Raw genomic sequence first — 20131 nt, forward strand, 5'->3', positions numbered from 1 at the left:
GATCTGACTCTGTACGTGCAAATCCACCCCACTCAAAGCCCAGAGATAGGTCCCCTAAAGAGTGTTTAAAGCCTTGATGGGGAAGCTGCAAAAAAAGACATGATAAATAAAAATTCAATGACCAGCATTGAAAGAGGGAGGTCTTTAAGGAGATTTATTATGGGCACTTACAAAGCACATTTTCCAATGATAATGTTATCATGGCTGAGATGAAGCATAGAAAATATAACTAAATTACTTTTTTTTTATGTTCTGCTATGTGAGACATTAGTCTAAAATGTCTCAAATTACTGACACAAAATGTCTGTGCAATATTCGTCTTTCTGTTTTCAGTTTTCTCCATTCGCAAAGGGCTCAAAACGATATATGGTTTCCACGGGAACCGATGCAACAGTCTGCTTCTGGCAATGGGATGCAAATGATAGCATCTTCAAGTGAGTGGGCATTTTTACAGCATGATGAGTCATCAGATCAATAATGAAGATGTGTGTCCCAGTCTAAGTACTATCGTTCTGTTGTTGTGTCTGTCTTGATGGTAGTGAAGGTGATAGCGTGTCTGTCAGGACCAGTACATTTAGTAACAGATAGTTGTCGAAATTCCATGTTATTTTACTGCTTATTCCATGTTATTTTACTAACTTAATACAAACGATATAACGTCATTATATATTATATTATAACGTACTAAGTACTAAACCCCCTTTCTGATGTGGTGGATCCAGACCACGATGGTGCTTAAAACTAATCTTGAGTCGATGCTGAATCTTTTCGTCTTGTGCAGTGATCGTCCTCACAAGTTTACAGAGCGTCCCCGGCCAGGTGTTCAGGTGGTCTGCTCGTCCTTTAGCCCAGGTGAGCCGCACCCACCCCTATCATCTCGATTCACACCTCTGACGACACTGACACACCTGTTTCTGTTCACACTCCAAGCTGGGTTTCCATCCAACTCTTTCGCCTATTTTAAGCGCATTCCTGAAAACTTTCGGCTAAACAAAATGCGTGTCTGCACATTTCTATCCGCTGTGTAACTTAAAACGGAATCACGTGATCTACTCTGAATAAATGCGATTTGATTTAAACCAGTTTACGTCAACCTTAGTCAAGTTATACACTATGCAAATTCAACTTAGAAGATTGCATGTGAATTTCTAGTATTTTCTTTAAAGATTTCCTATTCGAATGGTCAAAATTTGCATTAAGAAGTTGAATGGAAACTCAGCTATGAATTCAAATCGGTATAAAACCTATGCAAAATGTGTGCTTTGCAATCTTTTAGCTGTTTGTGTACATTGTGTCCCCCTCGACAACTAGAATACATCACCTCAAAGATGATGGCTGTTTGTTGTTTTTGTTAATATACTGCATATTGTTGATAGCCATCCCTTTTATGATTTCAAAGAAAGATTTGTAGGTTGAGAATGTACCTATCGTATATTAATGGGCTTTGTACACAGGATAGTTTTGGTGTTGTCTTTTATTTTCTTCATTATTGTGAACTTTCAACGCATTAACAAATTTGTTAAAAAAACCAATTTGTTTTACATTAGGTGGCATGTTTTTAGCGACGGGAAGCACAGACCATGTAATCAGACTATATTACCTGGGATGTGGCAATCCAGAGAAAGTATCTGAATTATCTGACCACACGGTAAGACCCCTTACGGCCTAGTGCAGACAGTTGTTTGGCAGACCTTAATAAAGTTAAATTAATGGAACAGTTTTTGTGATGGTTGGGTTTTGAAGCCTCTGTCTGTTCTCATATCGATGCACCTCCTTCCGTAGGACAAAGTGGACAGTATCCAGTTCTGTCATACAGGGGAGCGGTATGAAATGCTTTTTATTTATTTAATTATTAATCAATAAACGATCAATTCTGTTGGATGTTATGATCTTTTGTCATGTCATACACTTTTAAATCACTCCAGATATCCAGAATCTATCTCTTGCTTTTGAATTACTAGTATATGTTTTAAGAAAAATCGTTTGCTTTCACTGTGTACTTATAGTATACTGAATGCCGCCTTTTGCTAATGCTGGGTGCAACACACCGGGCTACACACGAGCCATTTCCTGGAGGCCTAATGTTTATCTAATGTACTCAGACAGAAGGGTTGGCAGAGGAAGCTTCAGAGGCTGTGCTGTGAAGAGAGTGTGAGGTTGGATGGGTGGGAGAGAAGGGCCCCTGGGTTTGTGTGGGTGGATATGGAGAGGGAGAGGGAGATGAACAGATGTAGAGGGAGAGCGGGAGAGAAGACTGTGATGGGGGGAGAGAGAGAGGGAGAATACTGTGATGGAGAGAGAGGGAAAGGTAGAAAAAAGACTGTGATGGAGAGAGTGAGAGAGGGAAAGAAGACTTATGGGGGGGAGAGAGAGAGGGAGAGAGAGAGACAGACACAGAGAGAAAAGACTCCAATGGAGAAGGAGAGGGCTTTACTGATAAAGAGATCGGTAGGGGTGGGGGGAGGAGAGAAGACTGTGATGGTCAGGTTGAGGGAGACCGAAACTCCAGAGAAAGAATGGATAGACCGCAGGAAAGAACCCCTGGCGTTTGTGTGTGACCGTGATTGAAGGAGAGATGGGTGTGACATTCAATTCAATTCAATTTCAATTCAATTTTATTTATATAGCGCCATAACAATACAATTGCCTCTAGGCGCTTAACAGAGCCCAGAGCCTAAACTAAACTAAACATGACTGTGACATGACTGTGCTCTGATGTGATGTGACGTGACGTCTTGACCCACCTCAGGTTTGTGAGCGGCAGCGGTGACGGAACAGCCCGGATCTGGCGTCTGCACCATCGGCAGCAGTGGAGGAGCCTCCTTCTGGACATGAGCGCCACGCTGCCGTAAGGCCCTCCCACTGTGACATCACTTCAACACAACACCGCTACATTTGAATTTTTTTTTGTTTTTAACACTTTATTTAATGTGATTTTTTTTTTTTTTAACCAATTTACAGACAATACATTTTAGAAGTAATTTGATATAAAATGATGTTACAACAACAATTGACATCTCGCATGACAAATGACAGACAGACCTAAGGGAACAAGAAAGAAAAAAAAAATGACAAAACGGCATCCTAATATTTCATATATTGTTCAACCGCTACAGTTTAAAGATTTTGTATCACATGTATTTGTAGACGCGTCATTGACAGTTTACAACCGAAGTGAGTACACCCCTGTTGTCTCAGTTTCACAGTAGGATATTTGCTCTAATGTAAAATGATAGCCAACAGTATTTACTCTATTAAAGATACAGGCCCCACACTAGGAACTCAATGCAACTAAAGTCAGATTCAAATCTTCCCAATTCTTCGTATATCCACCTTTTTTTTATTTTTGATGACCGATTCAATCCTCCTTGGAATGGGTGATGCTAGTGTTTCCCAAATTTCTGGAGATTTTCAGCCATTTTAAGCAGCCCTTTGTGGAGCGGTTGTGTCGCTTCTCCTTTCTCTTTAAAATACCCCAGAGGTGTTATTCTGTAGTGTTCAGGTCAGGCCACATTCTACTACTACAATGCCTGACAAAAGTCATGTCACTTATCCAAGTTGTAGGCACAACAGATAATAACTTGACTTGAAGTTGATCAATTGGACTCAGAAATGGCTCATATGAAAGGCAAAGGCCTCTAGATTATGCTTATTATACCAACATAAAGTTGTGTATCATTAATTGAGTTTCATCATGTAATAAGGACAGACAGGTCAGATTGGGTTTGGACAAAAGTCTCGTCGCATACACAAAAATATTTTTTTTAATTTTGAATTTTACTTTGATTGATGTTATTGTAGCATTTTTGTGTTATCAAAGTAAATTTAAAAATAAAAAAAAATATTTTTGTGTATGCGACGAGACTTTTGTCCAAACCCAATCTGACCGGTCTGTCCTTATTACATGAAAAAAAACTCAATTAATGATACACAACTTTATGTTGGTATAATAAGCATAATCTAAAGGCCTTCGCCTTTCATAGAAGCCATTTCTGATTCAAATTGATCAACTACAAGTCAAGTTATCATCTGTTGTGCCTACAACTTGGATAGGTGACAAGACTTTAGTCAGGCACTGTACTTTATAGAAACTCTTGTGAGACTTTGAGATGCTCCTGGACAGGTTCACGCCAAACATGCTGGACCCCCGTCTGGACCGAACTTGTTTATCTTGGTCTCATCTGACGGACAGCCTGTCTCCAGAAGCTCGGGAGAAGAATAACATACCAGCGTTAATTAGAGAGTTTCTAAAGAAGAAAAAAAATAAATGAACTAATGACCTGGCCAAGTATGTTGTCTGACTTGACTTGAAATGCATTGAGTTCCTACTGTGGGCCTCTTAGGCAGACTTTTAAAAGAACAGTTTAGATTTACTTTATTAAAAATAAGAGCAAATGCCTTACAGTTCAACTTAGAAGCAATGCAATTACTGTAAGGTCGGACAATTTCTAAATCATTTGGCATTTAAGTGATATTGTACAGGGGTGTACTCACTTCTGTTGAATGCTTTATGTAGATTATTTAGACCTAACAATGAATTTGCTGTTTTTTTTTTCTTTTCTGTTTCTTTATTAAAACCTTGCCATGATGGCCATAAGGGCTGACATGACGTAAAGACTAATTTACCTAGGTACCTACATGTATCCCTCATAGTCGTTACAGACCAGTGGTTCTTAACCTGGGTTCGATCGAACCCCAGGGGTTCATTAAGTCACTCTCGGGTGTTCAGCAGGGGTCAAGATACACACAGTATAGCCCGGTTCACACTAGCAATTTCGGGCCGTTTTTATACATACCTACGTTTTGAAGAAATCATATTTTATTTTTCAAATTACGAACGGTTCGGCGAAAGCACTGATAAAGCTTGCAGGGTTCAGTACCTCAAATAAGGTTAAGAACCACTGTTACATACGAATCACGTCATCCTAATGTTTTCGTCATTTTTGTGTGTCCCCAGGTCTGAAATGGTAAAGGACAACTCTTTCAAGGCCAAGGTCACCATGGTGTCCTGGGATCGCCATGACAACACAGTCCTCACGGCTGTCAACAACTATCTGATCAAAGTGTGGAACTCGTACACGGGAGCGCTGCTGCATGTCTTGAAGGTAAGGAGCCCGGGATGCTTTTCAGACCTCGGCAGACCTTGCCGTCTCATCTCAACTGTTTAAATTTTTTGGCTTGTAACCCGGATTTTCTTGGGCTGGAAGTGTCCCTTGTGGTCGTAACCCAGAATTGCATTTGGACCATACGAGTTTAAATTAAGCATAGCACGGTGGAGGCAGAGCAGCACTGTGACTGTCTCTCCTCGGGTCGAATTAGGGCCTGTTTTCAAATCGGACCAATGTGGCGTCTCGTGTGGCCCGGCTTCATCAACCTCAATTCCTTCATTCCTTGTTTCTGTGTTCAGGTCACAGTCCTTCCTCTTAACAGCATTGCCCAAACCATGCTCCATAGCCGAGCTGAAACCAGAAAGGAGGGTTTTTAGACTACATCCTTAAGTTAAAAACTCAGCTTTTGAACCTAAACTGATTTATTTTTAGTGTAAATGTGTTTCCTGCGTGATGCCGTAATATTACAAGTATTTTTTCATTAGTAGGACGTTGTATTCAGTATGGTCATGAGTGTTGTAGTGTCATTTTAATTGGATACAATTGGATCATTGAATGAGCAAGTGCTGTGCTGAAGTGTTCAGAGGAAACCCAGTGGGTCATCCTGTGTGTGTGTGTGTGTTTGTGTTTGTGTGTGTGTGTGTGTGTGTGTGTGTGTGGTTGTGTGTGTATGAAACCTAGTGAGTCATCCTGTATCCTTGTGTTCCGTGCAGGGTCACGGGGCGGAGGTGTGTGTGTGTGTGTGTGTGTGTGTGTGTGTGTGTGTCCCAGTGGGTCATCCTGTACCCTTGTGTTCCGTGCAGGGTCACGAGGCGGAGGTGTTTGTGCTGGAGCCACACCCGTTTGACCCCAGGGTCATGCTGTCGGCCGGCCACGACGGGAACGTCTTCATCTGGGACCTCCTGAAGGGCACAAAGACACAGCACTACTTCAACATGGTGAGCGCGCACACACACACACACACACACACAGCACTACTTCAACATGGTGAGCACACACACACACACACACACACACAGAGCACTACTTCAACATGGTGAGCACACACACACACACACACACACACATACACACACAGCACTACTTCAACATGGTGAGCACACACACACACACACACACACACATACACACACAGCACTACTTCAACATGGTGAGCACACACACACACACACACACACACACACACACACACACACACACACAGCACTACTTCAACATGGTGAACACACACACACACACACAGCACTACTTCAACATGGTGAGCACACACACACACACACAGCACTACTTCAACATGGTGAGCACACACACACACACACACACACACAGCACTACTTCAACATGGTGAGCAAGCGAATGGAGATCCGGTCGGCTGGCTGTTTATGACTCTGATCTGCATGGATTCTGGGTTGTGTGAGAGGGGAACATACACGGAGGGTCCAGAACACAGAGGACATCACAAAGTCGGTAGTTCAGTAGTACTTCACACACTGAATTCATCACATAGACACACAGGCATCTTCACACACTGAATTCAGAACGCATACACAGAAGAGTTCAGAACACAGAGGACCTAACCAAGTCAGTAGTTCAGTCATTCTTTGGAGAATTTGGTTGATGGTGAAACAAGGGAAATGTGAAATTCAAAACGCATAGACACACATGCATCTTCACACATTGAATTCAGAACGCAAACACACACAGGCATCTTCACACACTGAAAGAAAACGAGGCTTTCCAATGAATGAAAGAACAAACAGAATGATTTGAAGTGGCCTGTGCTGATATTATGTCAGTGTCATTCTGATTCTGTGTGTTTGTGTGTTTGTGTGTTTGTGTGTTTGTGTGTTTGTGTGTCTGTGTGTCTGTGTGTCTGTGTGTCTGTGTGTGTGTGTTCAGATTGAGGGCCAGGGCCACGGCGCCGTCTTTGACTGCAAGTTCACCCCAGATGGCCAGCGCTTCGCATGCACGGACTCGCACGGCCACCTCATTATCTTCGGGTTCGGCAGCTCCAAGCCCTACGAGAAGGTGAGAGCGCTACACACACACACACACACACACACACACACACACACAAACGATCAGATGCCTTCACAGCGCCCAGTAGGGGAACCAGAGCCCAGTAGCGGAACCAGAGCCCAGTAGCGGAACCAGAGCCCAGTAGAGGAACCAGAGCCCAGTAGAGGAACCAGAGCCCAGTAGAGGAACCAGAGCCCAGTAGGGGAACCAGAGCCCAGTAGGGGAACCAGAGCCCAGTAGAGGAACCAGAGCCCTTCAGAGCCCAGTAGAGGAACCAGAGCCCAGTAGAGGAACCAGAGCCCTTCAGAGCCCAGTAGAGGAACCAGAGCCCAGTAGAGGAACCAGAGCCCAGTAGGGGAACCAGAGCCCAGTAGGGGAACCAGAGCCCAATAGGGGAACCAGAGCCCAGTAGAGGAACCAGATGCCTTCACAGAGCCCAGTAGGGGAACCAGAGGCCAGTAGAGGAACCAGAGGCCAGTAGAGGAACCAGAGGCCAGTAGGGGAACCAGAGGCCAGTAGAAGAACCAGAGCCCAGTAGAGGAACCAGAGCCCAGTAGAGGAACCAGAGCCCAGTAGAGGAACCAGAGCCCAGTAGGGGAACCAGAGCCCAGTAGGGGAACCAGAGCCCAGTAGAGGAACCAGAGCCCAGTAGGGGAACCAGAGCCCAGTAGAGGAACCAGAGGCCAGTAGAGGAACCAGATGCCTTCACAGAGGCCAGTAGAGGAACCAGAGGCCAGTAGAGGAACCAGAGGCCAGTAGAGGAACCAGAGGCCAGTAGAGGAACCAGAGGCCTTCAGAGCCTGGGCCGTTTGACATGAGAGTTTGGAGACCAGGCTTTCAAACTGCACTGTCACTTGTTAAAGCAGTCACTTTAGTCTACTGCTATAGACTAACTCACTAGTCTCTAATGCCAATACCAGTCACCTTATTCATGCGTGTCTATTTATTCTCATGGATTAAAGTTTTCCGTCGCTATGACGGATTTCCGTCAACTCGGCTCGCATAAGGCCAAAAATGAGACACTGATATGATTTGCACATTTCAGCGTCGGAAATACACGAGAGCAAAGGGCAAAACTACCCCTAAGAAATATAATTTTGCCCCTAAAATTACTAGGAGAGTAATACTTATTCAATGAACGTGTCAAAAACATTGTAGCCTATATGACCCGGTCAGTTGCTATTTAATGTTTTGATTTTCGCCTTGACTGTTGCGTGAAGAAACAAACGTTCTAACAAAACACATTTGGAGCGCTTCCTAATCAGACCTGTGACTGCGAGAGTGAGGAGAGATGAGGACCAGCGCAGTCTCTGTCACCATCTCAGGTTCTAAAAGATAAAATTCACACACCCAGCGACTGTCAAAAATGAAAGCTAGATTGGCTTGTGGTGGAGGATGACGACGACGTTGATAAAAAGACCCGGTTTTGTTTTCAAGGCATGTCGGAATTGTGGACAACGAGTTGCCCAAATCGTTGTCAAACCAGCACAGGTAAATTCTTCTACTGGCTCCATCAAGGGGAGCGAAAACGTTCAGAAATACATGGTACTTCGTCACCAAGCGCCAAACAACACGCATCACCTACGGTGAATGATAACTAGTAATAATACTTTTAGAAATGATTTAGTTAGGTTAAGCTAGTTTAATGTTAGTTAGCTAACGTTAGCCATCTCTGATAGTACGTTGGCTACAAAGGCTTGCTTGCAAACTAGCTAACTAGTCTAATCTGTATTTCCTGTAGGCCTACTATGGTAGGTACATGAATAAAGGTAACACAAAAATCCATAAATATAATGTGTTATTATTATTAAAAAACAAAGAAACAAAATCGATTGTTAATAGTTGTTTAAAACATTTTTTTTACCTTTAAAAAGATTGTATTAGTTGTTGTTACTATAACAACTAATAACCACAAAGAAAGAAGAATACGATTGTCTAATTTACGTTGTCTGTTTGGTTTTTGCTCAAAAAATCTAAGAAAACACTTTGAATCTGTAGACTAATGCCTAATAGTCTTATTATTGCCATTTGATGACAATTGTTCATATTCATATACTGTAAGCCTAAATAAGTGTGTTTATTATTTTGAACAAAGGTTAAATGTTGTTTCACAAGTTTCTAAAAGTGCACCCAATTTTTTTGTTAAATGCCCCTGGATTTCAGTAAATCATTTTGTCATTTATAGCCCATTAACAAGAATGGTGAAGTCTTGCAAAAAATATTGGTTTTATGCCCTAGCTTTGAACTAGTAAGTGATAATAGACCACGTGAAGTTCAAATATCGAGGCGGTATGCAGCCACGACCCAAAATGAGGGCCGATTTTTTTTTTCTTCAGTCAGATGATTTTTTTTTGCTTTAATCCCTGTATTCTGAGGAACATATATGCAACAATCTCAGGGCAGTCCTTGTGCTCCATACCAGTGAACTTTGTTCTTATCTTTTTTGGACCGACAGGTGCAGCGCAGATGTAGTTGTATGCAAATAGATTTAAGATGAATGTTTTGTTGGGGGTGGGGGGATTCATTTTGTTCGTTGAAGTGGGAAACGTTGAAATTTAAATGTTCGAAAAGTTAGGAGAGCGGGAAAACGTTCTTTCGATTACTTTGTATGTCTTGACATTTGAAGTAATTGACAATAAAGCTACTTTGACTTGACTTTGAATTCAGTATTGCAACTCTCCCCCCCCCACTGTGGTCTTTGCTCCCAGCTTCCAGAGCAGGTGTTCTTCCACACGGACTACCGGCCGCTGATCCGCGACTCGAACAGCTTCGTGTTGGACGAGCAGACGCAGCAGGCCCCCCACCTCATGCCCCCGCCCTTCCTGGTGGACGTGGACGGCAACCCCCACCCTCCCCGGTACCAGCGCCTCGTCCCGGGCCGAGAGAACATCGCCGACGAGCACCTGGTCCCTCAGCTGGGCTATGTGGCAACAAGTACGTGAAGCGTGTCCATGGGGGATGGAATGCTGATGTTTGATGGAGTACTGATGTTTGATGGAATACTGATGATTGATGGAATACTGATGTTTGATGGAATACTGATGTGTGATTGAATACTGATGTGTGATGGAATACTGATGTTTGATGGAATACTGATGATTGATGGAATACTGATGTTTGATGGAATACTGATGGATTGGATTAGATTAGATTCAACTTTATTGTCATTGCACAGAGTAATGTTGTCACTACTACTTACTATTGTCAAGTACTGAGACAACGGATGATGGAATACTGATGTATGATGGAATACTGTACATCATGTGAATGAAGTTCTGTGGCTAAAGAGGCTGCATCCCTTGGAATGAAAATATGATGTGTGTTTATGTCATACAGCTGTATATCGGCATAATGTATATGATGTATATGATCTGGTTGGACGCGAGATGCGCTCTGCCCTAAACAATGCTTACCAAGGGTCTGTGATCTAAAACAACTGTCGTCTGTGTCTGTGTCTGTGTCTGTGTCTGTGTGTGCCCCCCAGGTGATGGAGAGGTAGTGGAGCAGGTGATTAGCCAGCAGCCCAGTGACAGTGTGGAGTCGGCAGCGTCGAGACGGAGCGCTCTGGACGAGGCCATCCGCCTCCTGCAGCTGAACCAGGACAGACGTGGCATCAGGCCGCCCGATGGGGGACCCCCGCCACTACTGGCCCCCGCCCCCCTGCCAGCCCCTGGCACGCCCCGCAGAGGTGAAACATTTAAGCAATATAGCACGACTGGGAGTGGGGTAGGTAAGGGATAATCCCACGGGTGGTGTTCGGCCGTAGCCACCGAGGCCACGAATAACCTATAGCATGGAAGGTCTCTCGTCCAATCAGAAACAACTAAATTACGCGATAGAACCCAATTGTTTTATAACACTGCAGGAAACACCTTACTGATCTCCCTTACACTTTATAGAAACTATCTGTGATCTCACTTCCGCTGTGTTTTCACTGCAAGTGTGAACTCAGTTGCACTAGATTTTCACTACACTAGATTTTGACCACATTTAGTTTGTTATTCCTTCACACGGTCTGAGAGGTTCAGTGAAATGTGTGGGTGTGGTCCCCCACACGTCTCGCACCCACACACACACACACACACACACACACACACACACGTACACACGTCTCACACCCACAGGCTTCTGCACGGCGGGGTTGTGAGCGCTGATCTGCTCCAGTAGGGCCACTTCTAGCGGAAGATAACATAACATAACATAACATAACGGCCTCATAAAAACCCTGTTGTCAATTGAATCTGATCAAATCAAATTCTGCCTTTCTTGAAAGACAAGTAGAGGATATGTAAATGTAGCCATTAAAAAATGTCTGTCTCTCTCACTGTCTCACTCTCCCTCTCATTCTCTCTCTATCTCTCTTCCTCCTTTCCCCCTCTTCCTCTCATCCTCTCTTTCTTTCTTTCCTTCTTTCTTTCTTTCTTTCTTTCTTATTCTTTCTTTTCTCTCTATGTCTCCGTCTCATCCTCTTTCTTTGTTTCTTTCTTTCTTTCTTTCTTTCTTTCTTTCTTTCTTTCTCTCTGTCTCCCTCTCCCCCAGTGTCTCTGAATGAGCGCCTGGAGCTGCAGTCGTCTCCTAACGTGGGCCTGCGGCGCAGCGGTCAGGTGGAGGGCGTGCGCCAGATGCACCAGAACGCCCCCCGCAGCCAGATGGCCACCGAGAGAGACCTGCAGGCCTGGCGCCGCCGCGTGGTCGTGCCCGAGCTCACCGTCAGCACCTACCTGTGAGTAGGAGATATACACACATTCACACACACACACACACACACACACACGCCGCAGCGTGGTCGTGCCAGAGCTCACCAACAGCACCTACCTGTGAGGAGGAGATATACACACACACACATTCTCACACACACACACACACACACACACACACACACACACACACCGCAGCGTGGTCGTGCCCGAGTCAACAGCACCTACCTGTGAGGGGGAGATACACACACACACACACACACACACACACACACACACACACACAACTACATATATATATACACACACACACACACAACTACATATATACACACGAACACACACACATAACTACATATATACACACGAACACACACACACTCACACACCCACACACAAATACATATACACACCCACACAAGTACAGATGGAACAACACCTATATCCACACAAGTCCATGCATACAGATACACACCTAATTACGTCCACATAATGTCTTGTTCAGAAATGAAGTCTAGCTGGATGTCAATTTCATTCCTTCTAATAGGATGTTCTAATACTGCGATCCTAACATGATGACCGTTAAAACCAAGACAGACTGTTCCAGTTTAAACTCCCTGTTTGTGTGATGCATCTGGCAAAGCATGGTTGAGGTGAAACGGCTTTCTTGGTCTTTTCTTTTCCCACAGGGACCAGGAGAGCTTCAGGATAGCCAAAGGAGAGGAGGAGCTCACGCTCTACAACCTTAAGAGGCGCAGGGTCATTCACAGCACCTTCAGGGTACGACCCACAGCCCCTCAAACTGTCATGCTTTTAAAAGTTAGAACTTCAATTGTAATCGTTACGGATTTGGGTACTGCTACGTAAAGGTTTGACTTTAAATGGCCTTTCAATTAGATTAGGATTCAAAGGGGAACGATTCAAATATGAAACGATTCTCTATTAATCATGATGCATCTTGTCTATCATGTTTTTTATTATTTATTTTCAATTCATAAATACAATACATTAACTCATTCTTTTTAAACGGCGGTGAAATTTAAAGTCAAAGGCAAAATACACACGTGTTATAAAAATCTGAATTCTTTTTTGAAGATTACCCCAGCAGTAGGCCTATGCCTAAATACTAAATATTTTATAGCCTACTGCCCTGTAAATTCAACTTCTATAAAAATTTAATTTCACATCAAAACCATTCTGCCCTTCTATAAGCCCTACGGAACAGTCAGGTACTGTCCTATAAAAACTAAAATATAGCATAACACCAACTGGCTCATATAATACCAATTGTGACTATCCATCAGAAGGTAAAAATAATAATGGATTTTATTTTTATAGCACATAATGCAAGGTAATAGGAGTGCAAAAATAGCAATTAAAACAGTGCATTCTAAAAGCAATACAGAAAATAAATAAAAACAGAAACCAGGGCTTTAGGTGGTATGCACATAAATGATTCTATAGGCCCCTCTGTGGGAAATGCATATAAAGCCTATTGAAGGATCTGGGAATTGTATTTGGCTGAATGCAGGTAGTGATAGCAAGCGGTCTAGTAGCATTTAGCTAAGTAGCAGAGATATATTAAAGCTATGTGTTAATTCATAGATGTGAAGACTGCACAGTCGCTGTTAAATTTGATCAAACTAATATGTTATTGAACCTGGCTGCATCACAAGACCCAATTGCTTGTGTACATGTATTATGTATTACCATCATCCTAAAGTTAACTTTTAATTCCCTTATAATTATGGTGGTTGCAGTGGAATGAACACCCCAACTTTGAGCCCAACTCCACCCACTGCATACATGAGAGATGCTAAGAAGCATTGGCCTTGCAAGGTTCAGGAGGATTTTAAACAGAAGATGGCCTTGCAAGGTTTAGGATCATTTTAAACAGTAGATGGCGTGTTGGGCCATTCTCAACCCAATTTTGTCAGTGTTCACACCAACTTTGATGTGTTCCACCATAATTCAGTCATATTATTTAGTTTACAGTTGAAAAATAAAAAAACAGTTTAGTGGGCTCTTACACTTTAACCGTACTTGGCTATCGTCATCAAAGGAATGTGGAATAAAAAGTTAAATTATAGATTACACTGGCAAGACACACTAAGTGTAACTTTGAATCATTATAACTGCATATTGTAGTGGAATGGGTTTGAATAAGTTAATTAAATATGCATGCCAGCATAATGAATTTAAACATGTTTAAAAACTGGGTTCATTCATCTTCCTGCACAGTGTGTGTGTGTGTGTGTGTGGGTGGCCATTTTCCAGGCTGAGAGACCTTGATAGTCCCCGTAGTCATTTGAAGACCCATAATGCCTTACTGTGTTGCGTGGTGGTGTATCGCTGGGTACACGTGAAGTGACGGGTCTTTGCCGCCTCTCTCTCTCTCTCTCTCCTCAGGATGACTCGGACGATGAGGTGCCCTGCCCGAAGCGCAGTGTGTCACGCAAACCCAAGCGGAGGAACAGCCTCGCCGAGGAGCTCATCGAGTTCTCCTGCGAGGAGGGGGAGGAGACGGCCAGCTCCGAGGTACGGATGACCTCAGACCAGAGGCAGGAGTAGATACACTATATACAGCCGCGGAAAAGATTAAGAGACCACTTCAAAATTATCAGTTTCTCTGGTTTTACTATTTATTGGTATGTATTAAAGTAAAATGTACATTTTAGTTTTAATCTATAACCTACTGGCAACATTCCTACCAAATTTCAAATAAAAATATTGTCATTTAGATAATTTATTTGCAGAAAAATGACAATTGGTCAAAATAGCAAAAAAGATGCAGTGTCTTCAGATCTCGAATAATGCAAAGAAAACAAGCTCATATTCATTTTTAAACTACACAATACTAATGCTTTAACTTAGGAAGAGTTCAGAAATCAATATTTGGTGGAATAACCTTGATTTTAAAATCACAACTTTCATGTGTCTTGGCATGCTCTCCACCAGTCTTTCACATTGCCGTTGGGTGACACTATGCTACTCCTGGCGCAAGAATTCAAGCAGCTCGGCTTCTTTTCATGGCTTGTGACCATCCATCTTCCTCTTGATCACATTTCAGAGTTTTTTTTATGGGATTCAGGTCTCGAAATTGGGCTGGCCATGACAGGGTCCTGATCTGGTGATACTCCATCCACACCTTTACTGGCCTGGCTGTGTGGCATGGAGCATTGCCCTGCTGGAAAAAAACACTTCTCAGAGTTGGGGAACATTGTCAGAGCAAAAGGAAGCAAGTTTTTCTTCCGGGACAACGTTGTACTTTGCCTGGCTGAGGTTTGTAAAAGACCATAAGGATTGAACCAAAGCGGACTGGAGGGTCTCCTAGTCCGTCTTCTCTGATGAGTCCAATTTTCAGCTTTGCCCAACACATGGTCGTCTGATGGTTAGACGGAGACCTGGAGAGGCCTACAAGCCACAGAGTCTTGCACCTACTGTGAAATTGGACTCATCAGAGAAGACGAACTAGGAGACCCTCCAGTCGGCTTTGGTTCAATCCTTATGGTCTTTTACAAACCTCAGGTTCACCTGCCCTCGTCTGCTGGCATCTCAAAGCTGCACCCCCCCCCCCCCAAAAAAAAGATCTGTTGTGCTGTGACCTCTGTTAAATGATGGAGACTATCATTTTGAACAGATGGTTTGAGTGCAACAGAAGATGGTCATTACACATCGTCTTTGGGAAACGCGGCATGAACGTCTATTCAATTTGAATGTGATCATCAAGCAGATGGACTTCTTTTAGCAAATGTGCTGTGTTCAAATCAGACAAAAACCCTCATTAGTTTCCTCAGCAGCTGTTGAAATGTCTAATCTAGGGCAGCAAATTGAAACGATTCTTTTTTTGCCCATTAGATGATGGTTTTCAGCCACAGAAGCTAAGCAGTTCTATGACCTTTTATTTTCTAGGAACATGAAATGGAGATTGACTCGTCCAATGACGAAGAGGAGTGGAAGAGTGACAGCTCGAGGTACCGCCTCAGTCTTCTTTACTCTACTCAAATAGAAGTAGACCTCATGTCAAATAACGTGATGCTTTACTTAAAACACTCTCTGATTCACATATATGCACACAACACACATCCCTCTTAGACACACACACACACCCCACGCACACACACTCACACACACACACACACACACACACACTCACTCACACTCACTCACACACACACACTCATACTCACACTCACACTCACATATGTGCTGCATAGGGTTAAGTGCTTTACTTAATACATAGGAAGAAACACTCTCTGATGTCATTCAGGCCAGTCATGTCATTTCCGTCTTCTTCCTCGTAGCAACTCGTCAGCCGAGTACTCTGATTGGATGGCTGACGCCGGCATCAAACAGCCCCGCAGCCCGCTGTCGTCACGGCGACGAGCGAGGCGTCAGCTCAGCAGCTCGGAGGAGGACGCAGATGAGGAAGAGGAGGACGCGGAGGACGCAGAGGAGGAAGAACCAACGACCACACGCGATGAAGAGGAACAGACGTCGTCTCAGCCTCACAAGCAGAAGAAGTCCAAGAGCAAGACGCCCAAGGTGTGTGAGATGGATCAGGTCGACGGGGGTTTATTTAAATCAAATTGAATCGTGGTGTGTAGGAATTGATTTGAAAAAGATAATTTTTTTTAATTCAATTTGCGTTCTTTCCAACCATTTGGCAAAACCAGCCTCCCAAAGCTCGGCCGTCCATCCTCAGGGAAGTCTCCACGGAGTTCCGGCCCTCCGTGTGGATCACTGACGTCATTCCCAGGAAGTCTCCTTTCGTCCCGCAAATGGGCGATGAGGTGAGGGCTGGCGTGTGTGTGTGTGTGTGTGTGTGGGCTAGTTTTTGGTTGTTGGCGACTGGTCAACTGTGTTGTTGGCGACTGTGGACTATGGTTAACTTTCATAAGAGAATGAATTGGTCTGAATTGGTCTCACACTGCCCTATCTTCATAGATCATGCCAAAGTAAGGTGTGACCTTTAAGAATGGAGATACGCATCTGACATTCAGAGATATATTGAGGTTATTGTGTGGGGCCCTCCAACTACTCGCACAAATAATTCAACGTTTTCCTTTAACCAGTGTCCTGTGTTGAACTAAAAACCTGTCTTCTTCTCCTGGCTCCCTCTCCTCTCCTCTCCTCTCCTGTCTTCTTCTCCTGACTCCCTTTCCTCTCCTCTCTCTCCTCGCTGCTCTCTTGCCCCCCCTGCAGGTGATCTATTTCCGTCAGGGCCACGAGGCCTACGTGGAGGCCGTCGGCAGGAACAATGTGTACCCCATCAACCCGGACAAGCAGCCCTGGAAGAAGATGGAGCTGAGGGTTGGCATCTTGTTTTTCCTCCTAGAATTATATATTAAATATATATTAATAATATATGTATTAATATATATATATATATATTATTATTATTTATATATTTCATTCCCCCTAGTCTCTCCTCATCATTCAGTCTGCACATGGACTTATTACATGGAATTGTATATTAAACTGTATTGCAAGGCCCACATAGAAGATCAATAAATGACATATAAATACATATAAATATACAAGAAAGGAAGGAAGGGCTGTTCCCAGATCTTAGATGTGTACTTGACAGAGCTGCGGCCAGCGTCTGTCTAGTCTCTCCTCCTCATCATTCAGTCTGCACATGGACTTATTCTCTCTTGCTGGCTCTGCTCTGTTCTCTGTTTTGGGTCGTTTCCCTCCCTCCCTTCTTTCTTGCACACTGTGTTTCTGAGATGTTTAATGTTTGTTTGTTTGTTTGTTTGTCCTTAAAGTATTTCAGTAAATGTTGAAAGGTTTAGGCCCATACAGTTTTAACAAAATGTTTAATGTTATTATAACGTATATGTTAAAGTATGTACGTTTTCAAACCGTTTGCGAACTCATGCTTAAACTTAACTTTGTCTCAAGTCATAAAAATTCTGGTAGAAGTCCTGTTAAAGCTTTAAAAGCAAGGTTTTGTGTCTGTGTGTGCCCGGTTGCATTTACCACTTTTAATTATATTCTGTTGACCCAACTTACATCCTGCGTCTGTTAGACAACCAAAAATTAAACTAACATTGTGTGTGTGTGTGTATATGTGTGTGATGCTGCAGGACCAAGAGTTTGTGAAGATCACAGGGATCAAATACGAGGTGTGTCCACCCACCCTCTGCTGTCTGAAGCTCACCCTGATTGACCACGGCACTGGCAAGCTGACAGATAAGACCTTCCCCATCAAGTGAGTTTATTAGATATTTATTTTATGTTTGTTTCATTTGTACTATACATTTATACAGTTCGTAGACCACCCCCAGCAGTTAGTGCTTGGATTGAGTCTCCTCAGAAACAACATTTTGCGTGTGTTGTTGTTGAGAAATGGACAGCAATTATGTGATTTTCAAAATATTGAAAAGTCTTTGTGATAAGAATGCTTAAGATAGCTAACGTTTGTGTGTGTGCATGGCAGCAACAAAGGTGTGTGTGGAGCACCTTTAGCTGGGTAGTTTATTTTTGAAATGCAGACCTGTGATGCCATATCTGCCTCTCCTCTCTGCCTCTCCTCTGCAGGTATCATGACATGCCAGATGTGATTGACTTCCTGGTTCTGCGGCAGTGCTATGACGAAGCCCGGAATCGAATATGGCAGCCGAGTGAGTAGACCATCTCCCCATGCTCCCCATCAGCCTGAGTAGACCATCTCCCCATGCTCCCCATCCGCCTGAGTAGACCATCTCCCCATGCTCCCCATCCGCCTGAGTAGACCATCTCCCCATGCTCCCCATCCGCCTGAGTAGACCATCTCCCCATGCTCCCCATCCGCCTGAGTAGACCATCTCCCCATGCTCCCCATCCGCCTGAGTAGACCATCTCCCCATGCTCCCCATCAGCCTGAGTAGACCATCTCCCCATGCTCCCCATCCGCCTGAGTAGACCATCTCCCCATGCTCCCCATCCGCCTGAGTAGACCATCTCCCCATGCTCCCCATCCGCCTGAGTAGACCATCTCCCCATGCTCCCCATCCGCCTGAGTAGACCATCTCCCCATGCTCCCCATCCGCCTGAGTAGACCATCTCCCCATGCTCCCCATCCGCCTGAGTAGACCATCTCCCCATGCTCCCCATCAGCCACTATGTGTCCTTTGACTGCCAGAAAAAAAAGCATGTTTGTCTCTCTCTCTTTCTTTCTTTCTTTCTTTCTTTCTTTTTCTCTTTCTTTCTTTCTTTCTCTCTGACTCTCTCTCTCTCTCTTTCTTTCTGTCTTTCTTTCTTTCTCTCTGACTCTCTCTCTCTCTCTCTCTCTTTCTTTCTCTCTCTCTCTCTCTCTCTCTCTCTCTCTCTCTCTCTCTCTCTCTCTCTCTCTCTCTCTCTCTCTCTCTCTCTCTCTCTCTCTCTCTCTCTCTCTCTCTCTCTCTCTCTCTCTCTCTCTCTCTCTCTCTCTGCCAGATGACCGGTTCCGCTCCGTCATCGATGACTGCTGGTGGTTTGGGACCATAGTGTGTCAGGAGCCCTACCAGCACGAGTATCCCGACAGCCACTTCCAGTGCTTCAAAGTCAAGTGAGTGGGGAAAAAAAACGACAAGTGGTACAGGAGGTAGAGAAGTCGTTTAGATATCAGAAGGTTGCTAGTTCGATTCCCTGTCGAAGCGTCCTTGAGCAAGACACTGAACCCCTAATTGCTCCTGATGTGCAGTGTGCCATCAGTGTAAAATGTGTATACATCCTTGTAAGTCGCTTTGGACAAAAGTGTCTGCCAAAAGTGTCTACGAAATTAAATAAAAATGAAAACCCTCCCATTACAGTCTGAGCTTCTCTACGACCAGATGTGTGGTCTGCTTGTGTTTTATTTGTATTTGCACTGAAGATTTGTCACAGTATGTGTTTCTACTGTTAGCGCTTCAAAGTTAAGTGAGGGCGTGTGCGTCTCTCCACTTAGGACTGCTCTGAGACCAGTTGTGTACTCCCGCAGAAGCAAAAACTGTATAGTGGTGCGTTGGGAGTATGTGTGTCTATACGAGTATAGGCCCAGTTGTTTGGTCTGCTCTCTCAAGTCCCGGTCGCTGTACTCGATGAGGGCGTGAGCACCTCTCCACTAAGGACTGCTCTGAGACCAGTTGTGTAATCCTGTAGAAGCAGGGGCTGATTTCCTACCCTGAGTCGTGATGACTGTAGTCCCGTTTGTGTAGTCTGCTCTTTCTCGAGTCCCGGTGGCTGTGCTCGCTAAAAGTTAAGGCTGATTTATGGTCAGAGATGTAAGCGTAAGCACAAGCACAAGAGGCCACGCAAGCCCCTTGCGCGGCCCTTGCACATCTTTTCATGTCTTGTGTGCGT

General features: G+C 44.0%; 1 protein-coding gene across 1 annotated transcript in view; it reads left to right on the top strand.

The window, feature by feature from the left end:
* The window catches only part of brwd1 (bromodomain and WD repeat domain containing 1), a 37292-nt gene that overhangs the window by 5125 nt on the left and 12036 nt on the right, over window positions 1–20131 (top strand). Inside the window, exons 9-28 of the mRNA XM_080844810.1 lie at window positions 334–434; window positions 782–852; window positions 1548–1648; window positions 1783–1823; window positions 2750–2848; window positions 4958–5105; window positions 5912–6046; window positions 7008–7136; window positions 9836–10061; window positions 10612–10815; window positions 11667–11850; window positions 12514–12604; window positions 14234–14362; window positions 15737–15798; window positions 16129–16369; window positions 16501–16617; window positions 17030–17137; window positions 17917–18041; window positions 18371–18453; window positions 19247–19358. Coding sequence (XP_080700936.1) covers window positions 334–434; window positions 782–852; window positions 1548–1648; window positions 1783–1823; window positions 2750–2848; window positions 4958–5105; window positions 5912–6046; window positions 7008–7136; window positions 9836–10061; window positions 10612–10815; window positions 11667–11850; window positions 12514–12604; window positions 14234–14362; window positions 15737–15798; window positions 16129–16369; window positions 16501–16617; window positions 17030–17137; window positions 17917–18041; window positions 18371–18453; window positions 19247–19358 — 2507 coding nt within the window. The remainder of the gene's footprint in view (window positions 1–333; window positions 435–781; window positions 853–1547; window positions 1649–1782; window positions 1824–2749; window positions 2849–4957; window positions 5106–5911; window positions 6047–7007; window positions 7137–9835; window positions 10062–10611; window positions 10816–11666; window positions 11851–12513; window positions 12605–14233; window positions 14363–15736; window positions 15799–16128; window positions 16370–16500; window positions 16618–17029; window positions 17138–17916; window positions 18042–18370; window positions 18454–19246; window positions 19359–20131) is intronic.

This window comes from Sprattus sprattus, assembly GCF_963457725.1.
Source record: "Sprattus sprattus genome assembly, chromosome: 9".
NCBI classification, from domain to species: domain Eukaryota; kingdom Metazoa; phylum Chordata; class Actinopteri; order Clupeiformes; family Clupeidae; genus Sprattus; species Sprattus sprattus.